We start from the raw sequence: 19,868 nt of genomic DNA, 5'->3' as shown, positions 1-19,868 counted from the left end.
GGTTGCTGATTGATCCGCCCCTCAAAGTGTCTGCACAAACAGTTTCAGTTGTGAGCGATTTTTTTTTTTTTTTTTTCTCTGTTTGATTGACAGGCGTGTTGTGCATTCAGGTATCGGTGGGCGGGGCGTAGTATCGCCGGGTTTCCAATCAGATCGAGTCAGATCCACTGAAGGTCACTGCCCTGGCCACATCAGCTGTAAAAAGCGCGGATGCACCCTTGATTTTGACTGGAGATCCCGTCCATGGGACACAATCGGTCACAAAACACAGTTCTGGTGGTCCAACATGCACAGGAAATGTGTTTGACTTACTGCCAAGGATGAGAACACATTTCTATCTTTGATTACAGAGAGAGAAGGTGGCACGTAGCAGCAGCTCATACACTCCATAATCCTGCAACACCTGTCACAAAACACCATTAGGGATACGGTCCTAAGCCTTCTCTTTTTTGTAGCTTTCAACCAGTAGCGGAACATGTATCAGTCTGTGTTTGTCTATTTGTCACTTGCTTGGGGCAAAACAACATAACCCAATTATTTTGGTGCAGAATATTGGTATGTATAACAGTTTAATAGTTTTTGCATATATCGTTGTATAATTCTGTGTCCTGCTGTGAATGTTTGTGCTTATGTGTGTGTGCGCATTTGTGAGCATTATATGTCTTTGAGTTCTAGGTTCAGCTCCCTGACGAACTACTGAGGGTACCTGCATGAAGGTGTGGGTTTGGCCTACATAAGTGCCTCCACACTTTCTCTCACCTTCCTGGCACCAGACCCTGGTCTTCAGTTGGATTCTCACATTAATCTTATTTTGTGTTATGTAATAAACTGTCACCTTTGTTTTTGCATTTAACTCTGTGTTGTGTCCCTCCTTATGTTATGACTTTTGAGCCGGTCGTAACAATATCCTCTGTTCCAGTGTCACAATCCATTTTTTTGTAGCTGTTAAGTCCCATCCGTCCGTCCGTCCGTCCATCCATCCATCCATCTTTCGTACACCATCCTGTTTAGGGTCACAGGGGGTGTTGAGACCAATCCAGTGAGTCACCGGCCCATCACAGTCCTATCTTTATACTTATATTGGAAGTTCAGGTAGGAAATGGTGCAGATGTGAATCTGCTTTTGTTGCCATTGTTAGTCATCCTACTCTGGTTTGTTATTGCCCTGCGGCACGGTGTTGATAGATGAGGTGAAAATACAGTGAATAACTACTGACAGTTGTTTCCTCTGTAGGAAGGAGACATACAATGAGTTCTCTGATTCTGTTATTCCCAGACGGAGACCAGATTGAGGTGATGACTTCCTATGACTCCTTCGACTCACTTTTGCTGCATCACAGAGCCACAGTATGTTGATCCAGACCCCGTGTGTATGTGGCAAATAACGAGATTAAGGTCACAATGTACATACCTTTATTTTTTCCAATATGGCATGTATGATTGATGTGTGGGTCCAAACACAATACAGAAAGTACAACTGCTCATCTTATTGCAAATACACATTATATGCAGTTAAATTCATTCTTCGTCTAAAGTCAAAAGGTTGAAGACATAAGAAAGTAACACAACATGCAAAATATGGTCATATGGTGCTATGAGTAATCCCACATGGTGTTGGCAGACAAAGCCAAACATGATAACAACTAAAAGTGCAACTTGAAGGCAATACCAACTCTTATCACTCCTAAACAACACTACAATTGACATGTTCACCATTGGATATGCATCTCATTTAAGCAATAGACATGTTTGTTTGTGTAGTTGTTTGTGACCCACAGCTTAAAGTGCATTTGTATTATTAGGTTAAAAAAAGAAGCTTTTCTAACAGTCCAAAAACACCATTCATGACTAGTATGATAAATGCACTTGTAATTGTGTGTTTTCTGGCATGTTGCATACAGCTGCAGAGAATAGACCCTGTAATTACCTGCTAATGTGTCACAGCGCCAGACGAAGCAGTGACCCCTGATGGTTGTTAGATTCCCCAGAGAAAAGCCTGAGGCGCTCTCACATCGCATTCAAGCTAAACTTTCAACTCACAGAAGCTCAACGGCTCCATACACAAGCTCACAGACACACACATTCATATTCATATATATGTACAGAGCATTGCAAATAATCACACAGCTAATTAAAATTCAAATAATTGCTAAATATCATAATGGAGTCCAAAATGGGTAACATCTTCAGATTTTTTTTTTACACGGTGTCATGGTGCGTCTACATCCCCAGGTTATGGGTTTTTCCTCTTTCATCATTTCTTGTTTTTTTTGTTACTCACCTTGTGTCTCATTTCAGGTGTCTTCACGTCCTGCCCTTGTGCCTTCCTGTCATTGTCTTCCCCACCCTTAATGTTTCCACCTGTGTTCAGTTTGTTAGAAAACTCGTTCATTGGCTGTTTCTGTCACCTTGGGACTATTTGGTTAAGAACCAGGATTTTTAGAAGAAGAATTTTATAAACCATTGTTTTGAACTGGGAGAGTGACGCGAGTGCTGCAATTGTGAGATATGTAACAGAAAACCAATATTCAATACAAGATTTTCAAACTGAGCTGACTCAGTCAACATTGTCAGAAAAGGAATCAACAGCTTTTAACACATGTAAAAGCTGACAAAAAAACTGCACAGAAAAATACAATAAAACAGATGGATTTTAATTAGTGTATGGTCTTAGTTTTCTATTGTATCATCAGAAACATTACAGCTGAGTCCGAAATAAATATAGCCGAGAGGAGGTCTGCCAATTTTGCCCTGAACTGAAGACAATCAGAGACAATAAACAGTGATGTGACTGATTAAAACTGACACAATGTTAACTTTAAATTCAAACATATTAAATAGATTTTTTTTTTTTTTCAAATTTCAACTGAAAAAACATTTGCCTTTTGCTGTGACCCACTGAACAACAATGAACAGTGGGGCGCAGCATTAGCTTGTCCAACTAATGCGACACTCCAGCAGCAGTATGTGAACACTCAGGCCTCATAAAGACATAAATTATATCTTATTTTTGCTTTGTGCGGTGCGGCTAATAAATGGTTTGTTTTCCCCCTTTTTGTTTGTCTGAATGGCTGGCTGGGAGACTCATAATCGTTCATGGCACCTTTGGCACCAAAGAAAGATGTTGCCTTGTTATAAAGGCAATCTATTCCACATTATTACTTGAATATATTAATGTGCTTTTAACTGTCTTTTATAGGTGTTCAGCTGCAGCAGGTATTCATGATTTATTCTGGGGCTTGTTGGAACAAGATAATGAAGGAATTTCCCTTCGATTAAGACTTACACCGTCCCTGGGGGCATTTCTTTCAGAATGTGAGACCACGATAAAGGAATAAGTACCACATTAGGGACACACTGCATGGCCCTATTTGTCAGTTCCTGCTGCTTATAAGAAACCCTTTGTACAAAGAAGAGAGAAAATGTTAGACATTATCAAAAATTAGGTCAGGAAGAGCTCAAAAGTTGCATTTGCAAAGGGTAATGTGTACTATCAGGTTCAGGATGATATGCTGCTGAGCTAAAGAATTTGTTTTGCTATATCTAATCAACAGAAGAAATTCAGAGCAAAGAGCCATTAATCTGTGATTAGAAGTGATTTAAAGCATTTACAGATTTGATGGTTTGCCTGATCATTTAGCTGCAAAAGAAAAAAGACTTTGGCTGTTCATATTAATAAATTAAAATCATCACTCGCTATCAAATCCATGTTAAAAGCATCGTTTTTAAATTTGAAGTTGACCTGTCATTCATCAGGGGGTCAACTCAATATTTAATAAGAAATTCAATTAAACAGCAAATTATTAAATCAACTGTCTAAATTTTGTTCTATGTGGCGATGTACCAGGTGAAAAAAAAAAAATGTCAAAGTCATCGGAATCTGTTCCTCCTTATTTAGCACCCTTAATCTTACGAGGCCCGTCTAACCCTCTGAGATAAGTCCAGCCCTTCGGTGTTAGCCTCCCTCCTCCGCTGCATCAGGTGCTAAGTCTGACAGCTTTATTCATGCAGTAACACCAGCCGTGAAATTCACACAAAAGTAATTAATCTGGAAACCTAAGGCCGCTTCCCATTCACAGCACAGCAGATAGATAATTATAGCTACAGGCTTTTGGGGGTGCAAGGGCAATGAAAGTGCTGAAAGACAGGCTTAAATGAGAGACTGAAAAGTTATATAAAAAAATGTTTTTACCCACCAGTTTCATTTTCTCCTTTAACAGCTGCCCCTGTAGGAATTAACATAAGAATGTAGTGGGAAGAGCATGTAATAAAAAAAAAAACACCATGGCTCTCATTTGTATTTTTCTAAACAAATGATAAAATCACATTTTAAATCAAAGAATGTCAAAATTAAGGAGTTCCTTCCCCCGCCTTTACTAGCAGAAAGTCAGGGTAGGAAGTGTGTGGGGGTGCAGGTGTGCAGCAATGTTAATGAGGGTGCTGATAGATGAGTTCAGGCTACAAGGTCACAGTTCAAACCTGGAGGCGATGACCACAGAATGACCATATAAATGCATTTATTGTTTTGACAGTCCTCGACATCTGTAGGATTCCAGATCAGCTTAAATCCGTCTGCCAGAAATGTAGAAGCTGCAAAGTCCAGCTTTCTTCTAATTTCTGTTTAGATAAAGGTGGCGGCTGAAATGAAGATGGTTTAATCACATCAGATTCTCCAATAGAATATATTCTGCACAACCAATGTTGTATTATTGCAATCCAGTGCCATGCCAAAGAGTGTAATACACCCGCCAGGCCACTAGAGGAAAGTGTGTCGGTGTCACGGCTTTGCATTGCAGAGCCATCAAAAACAGTTTGGTTTAGGACAACAGCCTACAACTGGCAGCATGTGGGCTACTGGTTGAGTATGTGTGTGCTTAGGATCATTTTTATGTTGTTCACATAAAAGAAGCTTATTTAGCTGGTTTGGTGGAGCCCAGCTATGTAAATAAATGGTACAGTGTCCAAGAGTTATGTTGCGCTCAGACACTTTCATTTCGTCAAAGTAGCTCTCAGAGGAAAAAAGGTTGGAGACATAATCCCTTTTTATATGGTTTTCCATGTGGTTAGGGTTATAACAAATACCATGTGGTAGGTTTAGGAAAACAAAACCTGCTTGGTTAGGCCTGGGACACATTGCTTGTGTGGCGTGTGCATTACCTGTCACGCACTGCTTAGCTGTGGCTTGGTTGCATGTGTGTATCCACAACGGCAGCGTGTTAGCTGCGGTGCTGCGGCTGCATGTCCTTCAATTGTTCTACGAACTGGTAGTTGTTTGGGAAGTTTGAGCAAATGTCTAATCGCAGTGGGTCGCTTACAGTGAGACACTTCACACCAACAACCTGTCTAAATGCAGCAAAAGTCCTTTGTGTGGGTGTAAGTGCATCTTCAATGGATTTAGTATTCACTTATCTGTGGCAAAAGTACATTATTATAGAAAATAATGACGTTATTGGAAGTTGTGGAAAACAAAGAGAAAAACTGTAATGATAATAATGTATTGAACTTTGATCACAGCCAGTAAACTGAAAGGTAAGAATTTGCAGACTACATAGGCTACCACTAACCATGAATGAAAAATAATTATCTATCTTGCAGCTTAATAACCAAGCTTAATATCCAAATATAATAAAGCATTATTTTAATTATTGTCTGCTTTCCAGTGAATATCATATGTGAACGTTCATGGAGTCATCTGCAGCAGTGGTGGCTATGCAGGGTGTCTAATTGTGAAAACTTCTCCCTCCTGAATCCGAATGTGCTTTATATTGTAGGAGAGGTGAGATGAGCTTTGTTCAAGAAGGCCAGAGAAAATCTCAGGCTGAAAAGAAAAACAGTTCTTTAAAAACAGCCTTGATAGCTACACTAGATGATGATGTCGTTGGAATATATTTTCTGGGGTGTTATTTCAGACTCTTATTTTGTGTAATTCTATAAAATATTAAGAACCTCAGGCCCTTGGAGAAAAAGTCAGGGATTTTACCCTCTTTTCAAACAAAGAGACTCCACATATGCTGTCTATTCAAATGGGAAAATGCACTTGTTTAAGCCAACCAGCTGCAAATGCAATCAGCTGAGGTTGTTACACGGCTCGGCGAGGGGTGCCAAAGTTGTGAAGCTTTTTCGCAGGCTGCAGCCGAGAGTGTCCAGAGAAGCTGCAAACTAAACCTGTCAGGGCAACTGATTCAACACAATCGCAACAAATGCTCATGTAATAATGCACAAGTCATGCTTGCAGGCGTGAGAAAAGGAGCCAGAAGGAAAACAAACTGAGACTTGCAGATGTGTAGATTATGTGAGATTATGTGATGTTGTCTGGTTCTAGTTTCCTGCCGGATCTCATTAACATTCGTACTTAAAATTACCAGAATCATCACATGATGTTTTTCAGCGTAAACCTAGCAGATGCACCTGATGTTTTCTTTTCATGGGACTTGATGCTTGTACATGTAACCACTAAATTTGTACTAGTCAAGGATGTGATGTCTGTGTTGATGTGTATATTTTGACATTGTGAAGACTGCTCTTATCAGGTGTCAGGTAGACTTTTACTTTTGTTGATGATGTATGATAGATTTCAGTTTGTTCATGTAAACAATCAGTCTTCCAGACAAACAGAGTTAGCTATGGAGTTCCACAAGGCTCAGTGTTAGGCCCAATACTTTTCACTTTGTACATGCTTCCATTAGGAGATATCTTTAGGAAGCACTGCATAAACGTCCATTGTTATGCAGATGACACGCACCTATATCTTTCTATAAAACCAGACGAAACAAATCAGTTAGTAAAACTACTAAAACTTGAAGACTGTCTGAAAGACATAAAGACCTGGATGACCAACAATTTCCTGCTTCTAAATTCAGACAAAACGGAAGTTATTGTACTTGGTCTTAAACACCTCAGAAACTCTTTCTCTAATCACTTAGTTACTCTCGATGACATTGTCTTAGCCTCCACCACCACTGTGAGGAATCTTGGAGTCATCTTTGATGAGGATTTCTCCTTTAGCCACCAGATAAAGCAAGTCTCCAGGACTGCCTTCTTTCATCTACGTAATATTAATAAAATCAGGAAAATCCTTCCTCAGAGTGATGCAGAAAAACTCATTCATGCGTTTGTTACTTCTAGGCTAGATTATTGTAATTCCTTGTTGTTAGGATGTCCAAATTACTCATTAAAAACCCTGCAGTTGATCAAAAATGCTGCAGTAAGAGTTTAGATGGGATTTAGCAAGAGAGATCATATTTCTCCTGTTTTAGCCTCTCTTCATTGGCTTCCTGTGAAATCAAGAATAGAATTTAAAATTCTCTTGCTGGCTTACAAAGCTCTTCATGACCAGGCTCCGTCTTATCTCAGAGATCTTATAGAACCATATAATCCTAGCAGAGCACCTCGCTCTCTGAATGCTGGTCTGCTTGTCGTTCCATGAGTTTCCAAAAGTAGAATGATTGGCAGAGCCTTCAGTTTTCAGGCTCCTCTCCTGTGGAACCAGCTCCCAGTTTGCGTTCGAGGGGCAGAAACCCTCTCTCGCTTTAAGGTTAGACTCAAAACTTTTCTTTTTTCGATAAAGCTTATAGGGCTGGCTCTGGTGGCCCTGAACCATTCCTTAGTTATGCTGTTATAGGCCGAGGCTGCTGGGGGGCCTCGTGATGCAATGAGCTTCTTTTCTCTCACTCTTTAACTCTCTATACACTCATATCTCACCATTACATCTCATTAACTTCATGCTTTTTCTCTCCCATAGTTTGTGTTTATTGTCTGTTGCCTCTTCATTCAGTTCCCTCGCTCCTGTAGTTTCTGTTCTTTCTTTTCCAGATGTCCCGGCCACGGAGCTGCAAGTCTCTGCTCTGCGATCGTTGGCCCCACCAACAGTTCATGTCTTGTATCTCTATGCTGTCCTTTTCTCTCTCTGCTCTCCTCTCACCCCAACCGGTCGAAGCAGGTGGCCGCCCACCTCTGAGCCTGGTTCTGTCGGAGGTTTCTTCCTTAAAGAGGAGTTTTTCCCTCCCAGCTAATCTGGGAATTCTTGAATTGTTGGGTTTCTCTTTATAATATTGTAAAGTTCTGCTGTAAGGACTTTAAGTGCCATGAAATAACCTGTGTTGTGATTTGGCGTTATTTAAATCAAATTGAATTGAATGTCCTTGCATCTTCTTCTGCAGTTAAAAGTTTTCATCGGTTACACTTGATCTCCCTGAAATTGCTGGTGTCACGCATCTTTATTTGGCCTGCGGCAACATCATGAGCCGAGCAGTAAATAGAAAACCACAGATTTTGTCTGGGAAATTTGAGTAAAATCACAAAATTTGAATGCTATGTACTTGATAACAGAGGGCTGATTCTAAAAGCCCCCAATTAAAGCTGGGGTATGTAATTAAAAAAAAAAATCTGAATTTGAAACAACAACCATCCACCTGTTGTTAAATATACAATGGGAACTGAGGTCCTCCCTCTGAAATGACCTGTGATTGGTCAAAAGTCTCCCACACAGGTTCGATTTTTGAAAGCCTGACTACAGAGCAAAGAGGAGGTACAGGAGGTGCAGGAGTGCAGTGTTATTATTATAAAAAAAAAAAAAAAAGATGCTTTCCCCAGCTTTAACTTAATGGAAAAGGAATAGTTCAACATTTTGAGAAATCAACTTATTCCTTTCTTGGGAACAGTTAGCTAGAAAGTAACCCAAAACCCACAGAACCCTGTAAAACCATGTCAATTTTACCTGTTTTTTTAAAGTTTTTTTTTAAAGAATTATAAAAACAAGATGTGATGTGTTAATTAGAAAGCTTTAGAGGTGCTAATAGGCTGACGTTGTTACCTTTGGACAGGACCAGGCCAGCTGTTTCCAGTCATCATGCTCAGCTGCTGGTTGCAGCCAGCCTTCTCATCAAACTCTCTGCAAAAAAGTGAATGCATATATGCTATTTCCCACAATAGGAACTATCATCTTTAAATAAATCAAATCTGTCATAATCATTTGTTTCATAAATTGGTCAATAATACTGCATTTGATTGCTGCCCTCATAATCCACATATTCTCTGCACTTATTAATATGGATAGTAGAGAGAGTGTGCATTTGTTTTAAAGAACCAGATCATATCTCCTGAAGGACCTCCCAACACACAGCCAGTCTGTGTGGGTGGTTGGTGTCAGCCCTTACAAATAGTGCAGCTCCTGAGGGCCATAAGAAGTGTATGATGACACAACTCCCTTTACATGCTGATGATACTACTGTAACAGAGGTCCTTGTAACACAGGCTGCAGTGCAGAGTTCACAAAGTTCCCTAAATTTGTAGGCCACTTTCCAAGTTTTTATTTCTCCAAATATTCTGGTCAACATAAAATCAAGTCACAGCCTGCACTGCTGCACAACACAAAGATTGATACTTGTCTCCAGCTGCGTAAACCTGACTCATCCAGACTTGATGCTGGAGAGCCTCCAGTGACCCAACAAGTTCTGAAACTGAGCTCCAGCAGAATTTGGCAGTAGAGATTAGAGCAGCTGTAAATCTTAATGGGCTGCAGCTTCTGTGCCTTCATCACTCAAATTTTGCGACTCAAAAGTAGATTAACCCTTAAACATCGGGGGGTAGCCCTGCGTTGTCCTCAGTCAGCCTCTCTGGATTTACTCACACACTGCAGCGCATTATATTTCAAGGAAACGGCACAGATTGTTGTGTGCTTGGCTGCAAACAAGCTTGAACTGCACTTTTCATTGTGTTTCTTTGCAGAAAGACAATAATTCCAACAAAGCTCTTCGGACATCACAAAAGCTGAGCAGCTGTTACAATGTGTGTAAGCAAGTCTCCCTTTCTACGTGTGCGTGCGAAAGAGTGTGTGCTGACACCCAGCTGCAGCAGCCTCATTAATACATGTGTCACCTTGTCCAGGAAAGCCAGTATAAGGTTTCTCGATATTGTCAGAGCAGGTGCAGTGAATTATTTTCCTGCTCATGTCTTTGTAAAGGCTTTCCTCTGTTACCTCCTACCTTTGGCTCCTTTTGTTTTTACCCCTTTCCAGCCTCGGGGCAGAACCTTGACTTATCTTAACTGTAATGTGACACTGTAGAGTTTTGGTTCCTTGAGTTTCAGAGGGAGATTACAGCAGCGGTTCACTGCGCCTCTGGGTCAGGAAGAGGCAAGAGGCTCTGTGGCAGAACTGTCGTCATCGCAGCACATGTGCTTCAAGAATTCGCGGAAGTATATCAGCTGATTCACAATTGAAGTGTCCTAGTTTGTGGCAACATTTCAAAGAAAAGGGAAGTACCCTTACCACAGTCCTCTGTGTAGGTGTGGGGGGGGGAGACTGATGGCAGCCCCAGAAGAGAAGATTTGCGGTTGCATGCATACAGTGCAGATACAGACTCAAGGCAGGTGGAATAACATAACAACATACCAATTTCTCAGAAATGTTTTTCACATTGCACTCTTATCTTATACTGGTCGGTTAGCAAAATTTCCATGCAAATTAAGTGTTTCCTGTGTCAACCGGGGATGTTTCAAATACTGTAACACCAAAAATTTTTGGCAAAAGTACAGGAGTGACACAGTAAACAAAAAAAGAAAAGAAGAGGTCACATATGAGGGATTCTTACCTGTCTTGTATTTGTTGTTATGTGTGGAACACATCTGCCAACTGCTTCAACCACCAGCACACTCTTCAATATGGAGAACAGGCAACATACAGCAGACTGGCTACATGTGATGGGACAGTACAAGGGCTGCTTTGGCTCTGCTAGTGGATGTTGTTGCAAGACTATTGTTGCAGAGGCCACTTCAGAGGTCCTGCCTCTCCCTTTATCTGATTAAGCAACGGTGAAATGAACAACAGAACAGCTTTCTGCTGTGAGTTTAATTTGTTTCAGCCAGGTTTCTAGTGGGGCCGTTCAGGGTTCTTTTATTCCCACTGAAAACAGGTCAGAAAAACGCTGCCCTCTTCACACTCTTAAACTCATCCACTCCTGCTTACCGTTGAGGATAAACGGGAACTACAGTAAGTTGTGGTGTGCATGACCATCAGACTCCGGTATGTGGGTAAAGTACCCCAACAACAAGCCCGATTAACACACAAATACAAATTACCACATACATTTAAATAAAGACATATTTTGGTAGAAAAAAAAATAATTGTAATTTAGGTGACTTCAAATCAAATGTGACAAAAGGTGGCTGTCCGTTCTTCTTCGCACAAAATGTGTCATAACTATCTTTGAAAATAGACCGAATTAATGTTCCACAACAATTTGTGCGTCAGCTTTGATTAACCCAGACAGTGTAAACAAGAGCGGCAGAAACAAAGCAGACAGCCGCGGCTGAGAGAGTGTTTGACGCCTGTCTAGACTGCAAGCAAAATCCTTCCCGTCATTGTTGGTTGGCACTGGAGGCTGCAAAACAGGAAATAATATCTGAGGGAAAACATAAAGCGATGAACATTAGAAAGGCAAAGACACATGAAGTAAAAGATACAATTTGGATGTGTATTTGTAAACTTAAATAAATACGTTTTAAATTTGAACACTGACACAAGTGTTTTAATAAAGCATGGGATGGCCAGGTTTAATGCACGTTTTCTTCTTTTTATTATTATTTTTTTTTTTACTAAAGCTTAACAAAGTTGTTTCATCTGCACTAGCGAGATACTGAACAGGGCGAGGGGGGGTATTACAGTAGTGTGTACTTAATGGTGTCTTGCGCCACCTTGTGGATACAGAATTCAGTTTTAGCCTAAATGTTTGCACTACCTTTCTGTCCATGAGTTATTTTTTTTTTGCTTTTAAATCCAAAATATATAGTTTCTTCATATGGTTAAACAAGATTTTCAGCAGATTTAGATTCAATTTACATCCTTGTACTGTACAACTAACAAAAACTAATAGCAAATAGCTGATACTAGATGCCTTTGTTTTACTGTAAATATAAAATAATATTATGACAGTGAGAATCCTGAGATAATTCTTGAAAAACACACACAGTAAACTACGTTGCCTTGATGTATTTTCATTCAATATATAAAAAAAAACAAAAAAACAACTAATCTAAAAGTCATGACAAAGATAAGAACAGTAAACTTCTGGGACATTTTTTTTTATTTGTGTTTAAGCTTTCCTTTGTTATAGATTTGGGAAGATTTCCAGGCCAACACTAATGGATTGCTGAGTAGCAAATGAGTATAAATATGTAAAGGTATTTTGTGTTTGTGTATTTTTTTTTTTACATATATATAAACATGTAAAAATGTGTCTTTAATTTTATGTCCTAAAGAGAAATTTGTTCAGATAGATAGATAGATAGATAGATAGATAGATAGATAGATAGATAGATAGTCGGCTCCTTCTGTAAGCATAGGTTTTACATTTGGACACAGACACATTGTAGTTTTACATCTAGCAAAATATTAGATTTAATTGTATGTGTCTAACACTGATGTAAACTGCGTCTGGTCTGTAAATTTTAGCGAGCAACATATTTGGGTGAATAAACAGTGTCAGCTGACATATTGAGGTTTACACTTATATGCCAGAAACCACAGAGCAGCTGCAGGTTTTCCACAGTTAAATGAACTAGCTGCTGCTGAGACACAGCTGGATGGATTCTTATGTTTTGCTTATTGATGATGAAATGTTTCAAACCTGAACATGACAGGCAGGTAAGATGATCGATGTCGATGTAAGTTTCTGTTGTAAGGACCTCACTGTTTTCAGGTCCCTGACGTGACTAATGTTGTTATTTGGAGATATATATTAATAATGGAAATCAGACCGCAGGAGAGAATAGACCAATGGGAAAGCAGGATATAATAGACAAATTAGACAGCAGAATAGAATAGAACAATGGAAGAGCAGGATAGAACAGACCAATCAGACAGCAGGATGGAATAGACCAATGGGAAAGCATGACAGAATAGACCAATCAGATAGCAGGAGAGAATAGACCAGTCAGACAGCAGGAAAGAATAGACCAATGGGAAAACAGGTTATAATAGACCAATCAGATAGCTCAATAAATGAGGATAAGTACAGGTGATAACAGGTGAAGGTCTAGTAAAAACAAACGTGACGTCGTGCGTGTCGGTGAAACTTTAAACCTATCAGGATAAAGTAGGAAGTTCTCCGCCGTTGCAATTGGAGGAGAGCAATTGCAGCCGCAAGGTTTTAATATCATGTAAACAAAATAAAATAAGCTTTTTTATATATATATATATATATATATAAAAAAGCTTATTTTATATATATATATACTGCTCCACAGCAGTCACCGGCAAGTTATACGAAACCAGCCACAGTTGTGATGTCACTTTTTTTTTTCTTCTTCTTTTGGGTTTTACGGCGGGTAGCATCCGGCGAAAGGAGCATTACCGCCACCTACTGTTTCGGAGTACGGACCGGAGTTACCTATCCCCTAAAAAAAAATAATAAAAAAAAATTGTACCAATTAAGTGAACTAAATTATTTCTTTCAATCCTGTTTCTTTCAAGATTTGCATTACATCTCCAGCCCATACGGTTAATGCCAATTTTTTTTTTTTAATATCACGTTCGCTGTTTTTTTTTGTTTGTCCTTGTTCGGCTACCGTCGGAAGTCACGTGAACACTGGTTCTGGTTGTCAGCGTTGGAGCTGGTGAAACATTTACTTAAAAAAAAAACCAACAAACAAACAAAAAAAAACGTAGCCTACTTGCTTCACTCAAACCACAAGGATGGAAATCGGGACTGAAATCAGCAAAAAAATAAGAGTGAGTAAAAACACGTGTTGTTTTTTTTTTTTTTTGATCTGTTCTGCGCGGTTGAACGTAACTCTGGCGTTGCAAGCTAACGCTAAGCTTACTAGCAGAACATAAACGTTTTTTTTTTAGTTTGTTTTTTTATTTACAAAACTGTTTGCTACGTTTCACTTGATGTTTTCCTTTTTTTTAAATTGATTTCGAGATAGCTTCTTTAGTAATAAAAGGTACGTTTAAGTACTTGGTTATAGCCCGAGAATGATCTCCCGTGTAGCTGCAATGCTATTTTTTTTTTTAATTATTATTATTATTTTTTTTTTTTTTAAATTTGTCTACATCCTCCTAACTTAACGTGTGATCTTTGTTTCAGGCTGCTATTAAAGGCAAACTTCAAGAGCTCGGTGCATACATCGGTAAGTGTATGCATCATATTCAATGATGGCCTGTGGGACAAACAAGCTCCTGGATGTCCCTACCACATGTTACATGCTGTGTGTGTGTGTGTGTTTCTTGTTTTAGATGAAGAGCTCCCTGATTACATCATGGTGATGGTAGCAAACAAGAAAACCTCCCAACAGATGGCTGACGATCTCTCTCTTTTCCTCGGAAACAACACTGCAAAGTTCACAGCCTGGTACGATCCAAAAAAACAACAACTATGTTTTATTTATTTATTTTACAATCTTCAAAGGGAGCATTCATGTTTTTTTTTTTGGTTTTTTTTTTGTGCCATAACAATTTAAATGTTCATTTCAGGCTACAAGGTGTCCTGGAGAAATTAAGATCTGTTGCGGGAGGTAAGACGTGCCAAGATTTTGTGTGGGTTTTTTTTTTTTTTTTTGTAAATTTAGCGTTGCTCAGGTTTTCTTGTCCTGCTCGTCTTGTTTTAGAGCCTCCGTCCCTCAAACAGCCGCTGCCGTCCGACAGCGGCACCGTGGCCGGGAGGACTCGATCGGCCGCGGGTGAAAACAGCCGAGCGGAGGAGTCGAAGGTGTTGGCGGTGTCCAGCTCGCGGTCCGACAGGACTGAAGCGCGCGTGTCGAGCTCCGCTCATGAAAGCAGGTTGCTGATAAATAGGTTTATTTGTCCTCGCATTTTGTTGTGCGCTGCTTACGTTCTTTGTCTTTAAAAAAAAAAAAAAAAATCTTCATGTGTTTGTTATCAGGAAGGGGACCTTGGAAAAGAGTTCCTCTCGACTCACCTCCACCGTTAAGCCCCTCATGGAGCCGCTGCCCTCGGAGGCCGTCATCGACATCAAACCAGAGATGGACGACGACTTCATCGGAGAGGAACCCGTAGAAATCGGCACCAACCACGGTCGTGCGCACGGCGCAGCTAGTAGACCCACCGCGGAAATCTACAGAGCCGGTCACAGCAAGTTTACATCATTAAGCTCTGCAGACATGTACCGGCCCGCAGAAGGATCCTCTTACACCAGGCATCAGGACAACAGGAGCAGCAGAACATCCAGAGCTGCATCCAGCAAGGTACTGTGATACAAGGGGAAATATTCTGCCCTCTTTATAGATGAATAACGTCAGACACGGTTTTTTTTTTGTTGGTTTTTTTGCTCATCATGCTCGCTTTCTGTTGCCAAACTGTCCAGACAGGTGTGGATGGGCAATCAGTAATGATAATGTTTTTCCTGCGCGGTTCAGCAAGAAGAGTTGTCACGGAAGCGTAAGGCGTCGGTAGCGAGTTCTGTCGTGCGTGTGAACCGAGCAGCAGACGAGGACAGTGACGACGTGGAAGAAGAGGATGCAAGCTATGGTGGCAGAGGACTGTCCAGCAGAGTGTCCCTCCCCTCCAAACCAGAGCGGAAGTCAGTGTGAACAACTCGTATCATATTTACCATCAGTATTTGGTTTATGGTGGGGGGGGGGGGGCAAATATGCATCTTTTATTTTCTGGGGCTTTCATAACTTGTCACAAAACACAGGTCTGTAAAACCCAGACAACTGATGTTTTAACAGTCCTTTTAACGGTGTTGTGGATTTGTATTTTTTCCAGACCTACTCTTCCACCAGCCAAGCAAGCCAACAGGAATCTGATACTGAAGGCCATCTCAGAGGCACAGGACTCAATCACTAAAACCACAGCGTACCCAGCGAGTATGTTCCCTGCTGCCGTAGCTTTTGAATGTAAACCTCTTGGTTTTTTTTTACTTCAGGATATGAATCTCATTTGTTGTTATTACACTGATCTCTTCCGACAGTCCCACAGAGACAGACTGTGCCCGTGGCGCCTCGTGCTCGCCAGGCCAGCAGTGAGGAGATGACTGCGGCCATCCAGCTGGTCCAGGACCACCTGCACACTCTGACCCCCCGGACGCAGGCGTACACCTCCACAGATCTACCTCCCTCCACAACTCACGGTGTGTATGAAGCTGTACTTGGGCTAAAACCTCTTGAATGTCTTTTACTGAGCACCAACATGTGTGCAGCTCAAACACACACAGACACACAAAGGCAATGGTCACTGTGAAATGGTTTAATTAATACATGGTTGTAAAAATGATTTGAAAACCCTATACAGTGCTACAACAACAGCGAACTCTCACGTCGTTTTTGACGACACAGTGTAACATTTTCCAAACAGGATAGTAACGCAGAAAATCAGCAACCATTGCAAGGGATAAACATGAAGTGTTTTTTTTTAAATACGTCTTGGTTTTGTAACAAATTTAAACCACAGAAGTCTAATCTTGTTTAATTAATCGACTTTAATGTTCTTATGGTCCTCCCAGCTCCAGCCAGATCTTTAGCATCACGCCTTCAGTTGGAGAGCAATAACAGAAGAGAGCAGAGTGAATATGGTGAGTTTTAGACAAAGTCCTTGATATTTAAGTGTTTGTGCATGCTGCGATGAAAGTTGACACAACATTCAAAATTTCAAAACTTAGTAAATATTCCAACACATGCTTTTGTTAGAAATGACACCAGACATTTCTGGTGTCATGCGTGCAGGTGTGGAGGTCACTGCAGTCAGTGAGGCAAAGCCATTTGATACGCGATCCTTCATCATGAGTCGACCGCAACTGGAAGAACCTGCAGTCAGAAGTCAGCAGCAACTCCAGCCTGCGCTATCACGAACTGTCCAAAGCAGGTACACGCACACTATAACATTTGTATGATCTGTCCATTTAGAAATAAGGATAAGTATTTGACATGTCTGAATTGTTGTCCACTGACTTTTACTTTCTCCGTTCTGTTTGGTGGATCTCTGTCTCACTCTAGTAAGGAAAGAGGCGACTCTGCCAGCCCCAAGTTCATAGTAACATTAGATGGGGTACCGAGCCCTCTGGGTAACCTTGTAGACGGGGACATGGAGCTGGATGATGTGAGACCGCCCACAAAGGTCACCGAAGCAACCGGTAACGGCCCCAAAGAGCCCAAAGTCAGCATCCTTCACAGGCTTCAGGGTGCGGTCACATCGTCAGAAGGTGTGCAGTCTCATCTCGGTTATTCTTTACTGCACTCTGGAATAGAACTGCAATAATGATCACAACAGTAGATTTTATGTACCATATGTCAAAACACGGTTACAGAGATTTCACCTTTGAATCAGTCTACATTCTGTCCTGTGCTGACAGATGAAGTGATGGACATTGAGATGGTCGATGAGGACACCGTCCCGTTGAAAAAACAGAAAGTTATGGAGCGCTGCAAGTTCTGGCCGGTCTGTAAAAGTGGGGATGTGTGTTTGTACCATCATCCAACCACACAGTGCAAGTGAGTAGCTGTGTTGAAAAAAAAAAAAAAAGTAATTATGGAGTTTTTATCCCCTTAAATCAGAACTCATGGTTGTATCACTTTTGTTTTTGTGTTTTTTTAAGGACTTTTCCCAACTGCAAGTTTGGGGAAAAATGCCTTTTTGTGCATCCTAACTGTAAATACGATGCCAGGTGCGCCAAGCCAGACTGTTCCTTCACTCATGTCAGCCGTAGAAGCACTGTTGCTCCTCCACCCAGACCAGGTACTCGCTCACTGCCTTGATGTTCAGCCTCTTTCTGCCTACGTCACAGTTTTGAAACACGTTTCTTGGCCAATTCTTTTTTTTTTTTAATCTATTTTATCACAAGGGATGCTCGCTGATGAGATTCTGACAAAAGAGTTTTCAGTCGCACCACGGCTGCACAGTTAAACAGTCACCCAAGAGACAGGGCCAGTTTTGGCACTGGTTTTCTAAAATTGTGCTCAGGTCGTATGCATAGCATGGTCATGAGCATTGGCTTTAATAATCCGCTCAGAAAGTAGCAGCGTTATGTTTGCATTCATTTGTAGTGTCTTTAGGGAGGAAGAAAATGAAAATCTGCACCGCTAATACACATCAGAGTCTGTTGTTCTTGGGGTGGAGCAATGCATATATGAAAAACAAATGTTTTGTTTTACATTTGTGGCTCTCTGACAAAGTTTCATATATCAAGTGATTCCTCATAAGTTATCATAAATTGAGGCTGAAGACTACAAGTTTGAAAATATTTCTAGGGTGGGTGGGGTGTGTAGTTAGAGAGCATTCAGCATCTGAATCTCCAACCAAACTGATGGAATTTGAGTTGCATTGAGCAAAATCAAGCCAATGTTATGATGTAATTATAGGAGTGCAGTAATAAAACAGCAGAGTGTACTTTTACCATCTTTCAGTCTGTGTCTCACTCGACTCTTTGTGTTCACAGCAGTGCAGCCAGTCCAAACCACTAGTGTGTGTCGCTTCTTCCCAGACTGCAAGAAGATGGACTGTCCATTTTTTCATCCCAAGGTAAACACACACACATGTCTAGCTTTGTTTACATTTCTATGTATTTTAGTAAATAGAGGTTATGTGGCTTTCTTATTCAGAGCAAATCTGAATTTTTTTGTTTGTTTGTTTGTTTGTTTTGCTCCTCCCGCCTTCAGCCTTGTCGCTTCGGGGCTCAGTGTAAACGAGCCGGATGTACCTTCTACCACCCAAACACAGCCGTGCCTCCGAGACACGCCCTGAAGTGGACAAAAACGCAGAGCAGGTGAACAGATTGTGGTCATGAAAGTCTCAAAATGTTGACTCTTATATGGTTGGACTTTTTAGCCTGTGGATAAAAGTATCTTATCTCATCAGTATAACAGGGTTTCACCCAGTAAAACACACATTTAAAAAAAAAAATAAAAAAAAAATGAAAGCCATTATGTATGTAATGTGATATCTAATCCTAATGGTAATATATTATTATATGACTATAAATTCAAAGTAATAACCATAAAGACATTAAGGTTTACTTTCTGCTCCTACTGAATGTTTCTTTTCTTTCTCACAGCTAATTAACTCCAGAGAGTCTGACAGAAGCCCAATGGTCAACATGTGGAGCTGTGGGAGATGTTCTCTATCAGCGTCTGTGCATCTTATTGTTAAATTCAACTCTAGTTTCATTTTAATGTATTGTTTGGACTGCTTTTTGTAAGTTGAAAAGTTAAGTTTGCGCAAATGGGCTCAAAATATAAAATACTACACGGTGACATTGACATTTATGTCATGATTTGTCTCGTGTTCTTTACAGTCACATTCACCACTGGTGTGTTTTTGTTTTTTTGTTTCATTTTTATAAAAGTTAAGGCCAAATCAGTGAGGATGTATAGTTGCTGTTTGTTGATTTTGTTCTCTACTTAAGTATAAAATCAGTCATGCGCCAGCATATGGTGACAAACCATCAAATGCTGACATCTTAGTAAAACTTATTTCTTATGAAAAACTGTCGAACTGACTTTACAAATTTACCTTTTTTTTTTTTTTTTTTTCATCTACAATCAGATCCGGTAAAGTTTTGTTTGAAGTGCTAAAGAGACTTTAACACAGCAGCTGTATGCAACGATGGTTTTTTTTTCATTATCCTAAAATGTGAAATAAAGCCAATTGTGAACCAATGTTAATATACAGACCATGTCCCAAACTTATTCTTCCACACCTGGCTATTTAATCAGCATCTCATTCATTTAATATTTGATACCAGTGTGATACCACCCTGCACACGCCCTAACACGCCAACATGTACACGCCTTAACACGTAAATCAGCCAAATTCATGCACCTTAACATGTAAACATGTCACGTGCGCGCGCCTTTGCCTAGCTTAACCACTTGAATGCATACGGTGCAGACGACGTCCCGTGTTGTAATCGCGAGCTC

General features: G+C 40.4%; 1 protein-coding gene across 2 annotated transcripts; it reads left to right on the top strand.

The window, feature by feature from the left end:
• Positions 1–13,570: 13,570 nt before the first annotated feature.
• On the top strand, positions 13,571–19,637 carry zc3h14 (zinc finger CCCH-type containing 14). Of its 2 annotated transcripts, none has more exons than XM_069142057.1 (17): positions 13,571–13,725; positions 14,084–14,126; positions 14,233–14,347; positions 14,470–14,510; positions 14,604–14,775; positions 14,879–15,200; positions 15,372–15,535; positions 15,724–15,824; positions 15,929–16,087; positions 16,460–16,528; positions 16,680–16,818; positions 16,950–17,155; positions 17,306–17,444; positions 17,549–17,688; positions 18,389–18,471; positions 18,609–18,715; positions 19,004–19,637. In XM_069142057.1, the coding sequence occupies exons 1-17, from the start codon at positions 13,690–13,692 to the stop codon at positions 19,005–19,007; spliced, it is 2,040 nt and encodes a 679-aa protein (XP_068998158.1). In that variant the 5' UTR covers positions 13,571–13,689; the 3' UTR covers positions 19,008–19,637. The 2 variants fall into 2 exon arrangements, with proteins under 2 accessions (XP_068998158.1, XP_068998157.1); XM_069142056.1 differs by having other exon boundaries at positions 16,644–16,818.
• Positions 19,638–19,868: the final 231 nt, after the last annotated feature.

This window comes from Embiotoca jacksoni, unplaced genomic scaffold (genome assembly GCF_022577435.1).
Source record: "Embiotoca jacksoni isolate LCO1_2020_lvr unplaced genomic scaffold, fEmbJac1.0.p SCAF_96, whole genome shotgun sequence".
NCBI lineage: Eukaryota > Metazoa > Chordata > Actinopteri > Embiotocidae > Embiotoca > Embiotoca jacksoni.
This window is presented reverse-complemented; position numbering and strand designations above follow the sequence as displayed.

What these genes read in the sequence shown, in the direction of transcription:
- zc3h14 (XM_069142056.1), top strand. Translation starts at nt 13,690, where the DNA reads ATGGAAATCGGGACTGAAATCAGCAAAAAAATAAGA. An exon ending in AGAGCTCGGTGCATACATCG is followed by an intron (nt 14,127 to 14,232) that starts GTAAGTGTATGC and finishes TTCTTGTTTTAG; the next exon opens with ATGAAGAGCTCCCTGATTAC. An exon ending in ATTAAGATCTGTTGCGGGAG is followed by an intron (nt 14,511 to 14,603) that starts GTAAGACGTGCC and finishes GTCTTGTTTTAG; the next exon opens with AGCCTCCGTCCCTCAAACAG.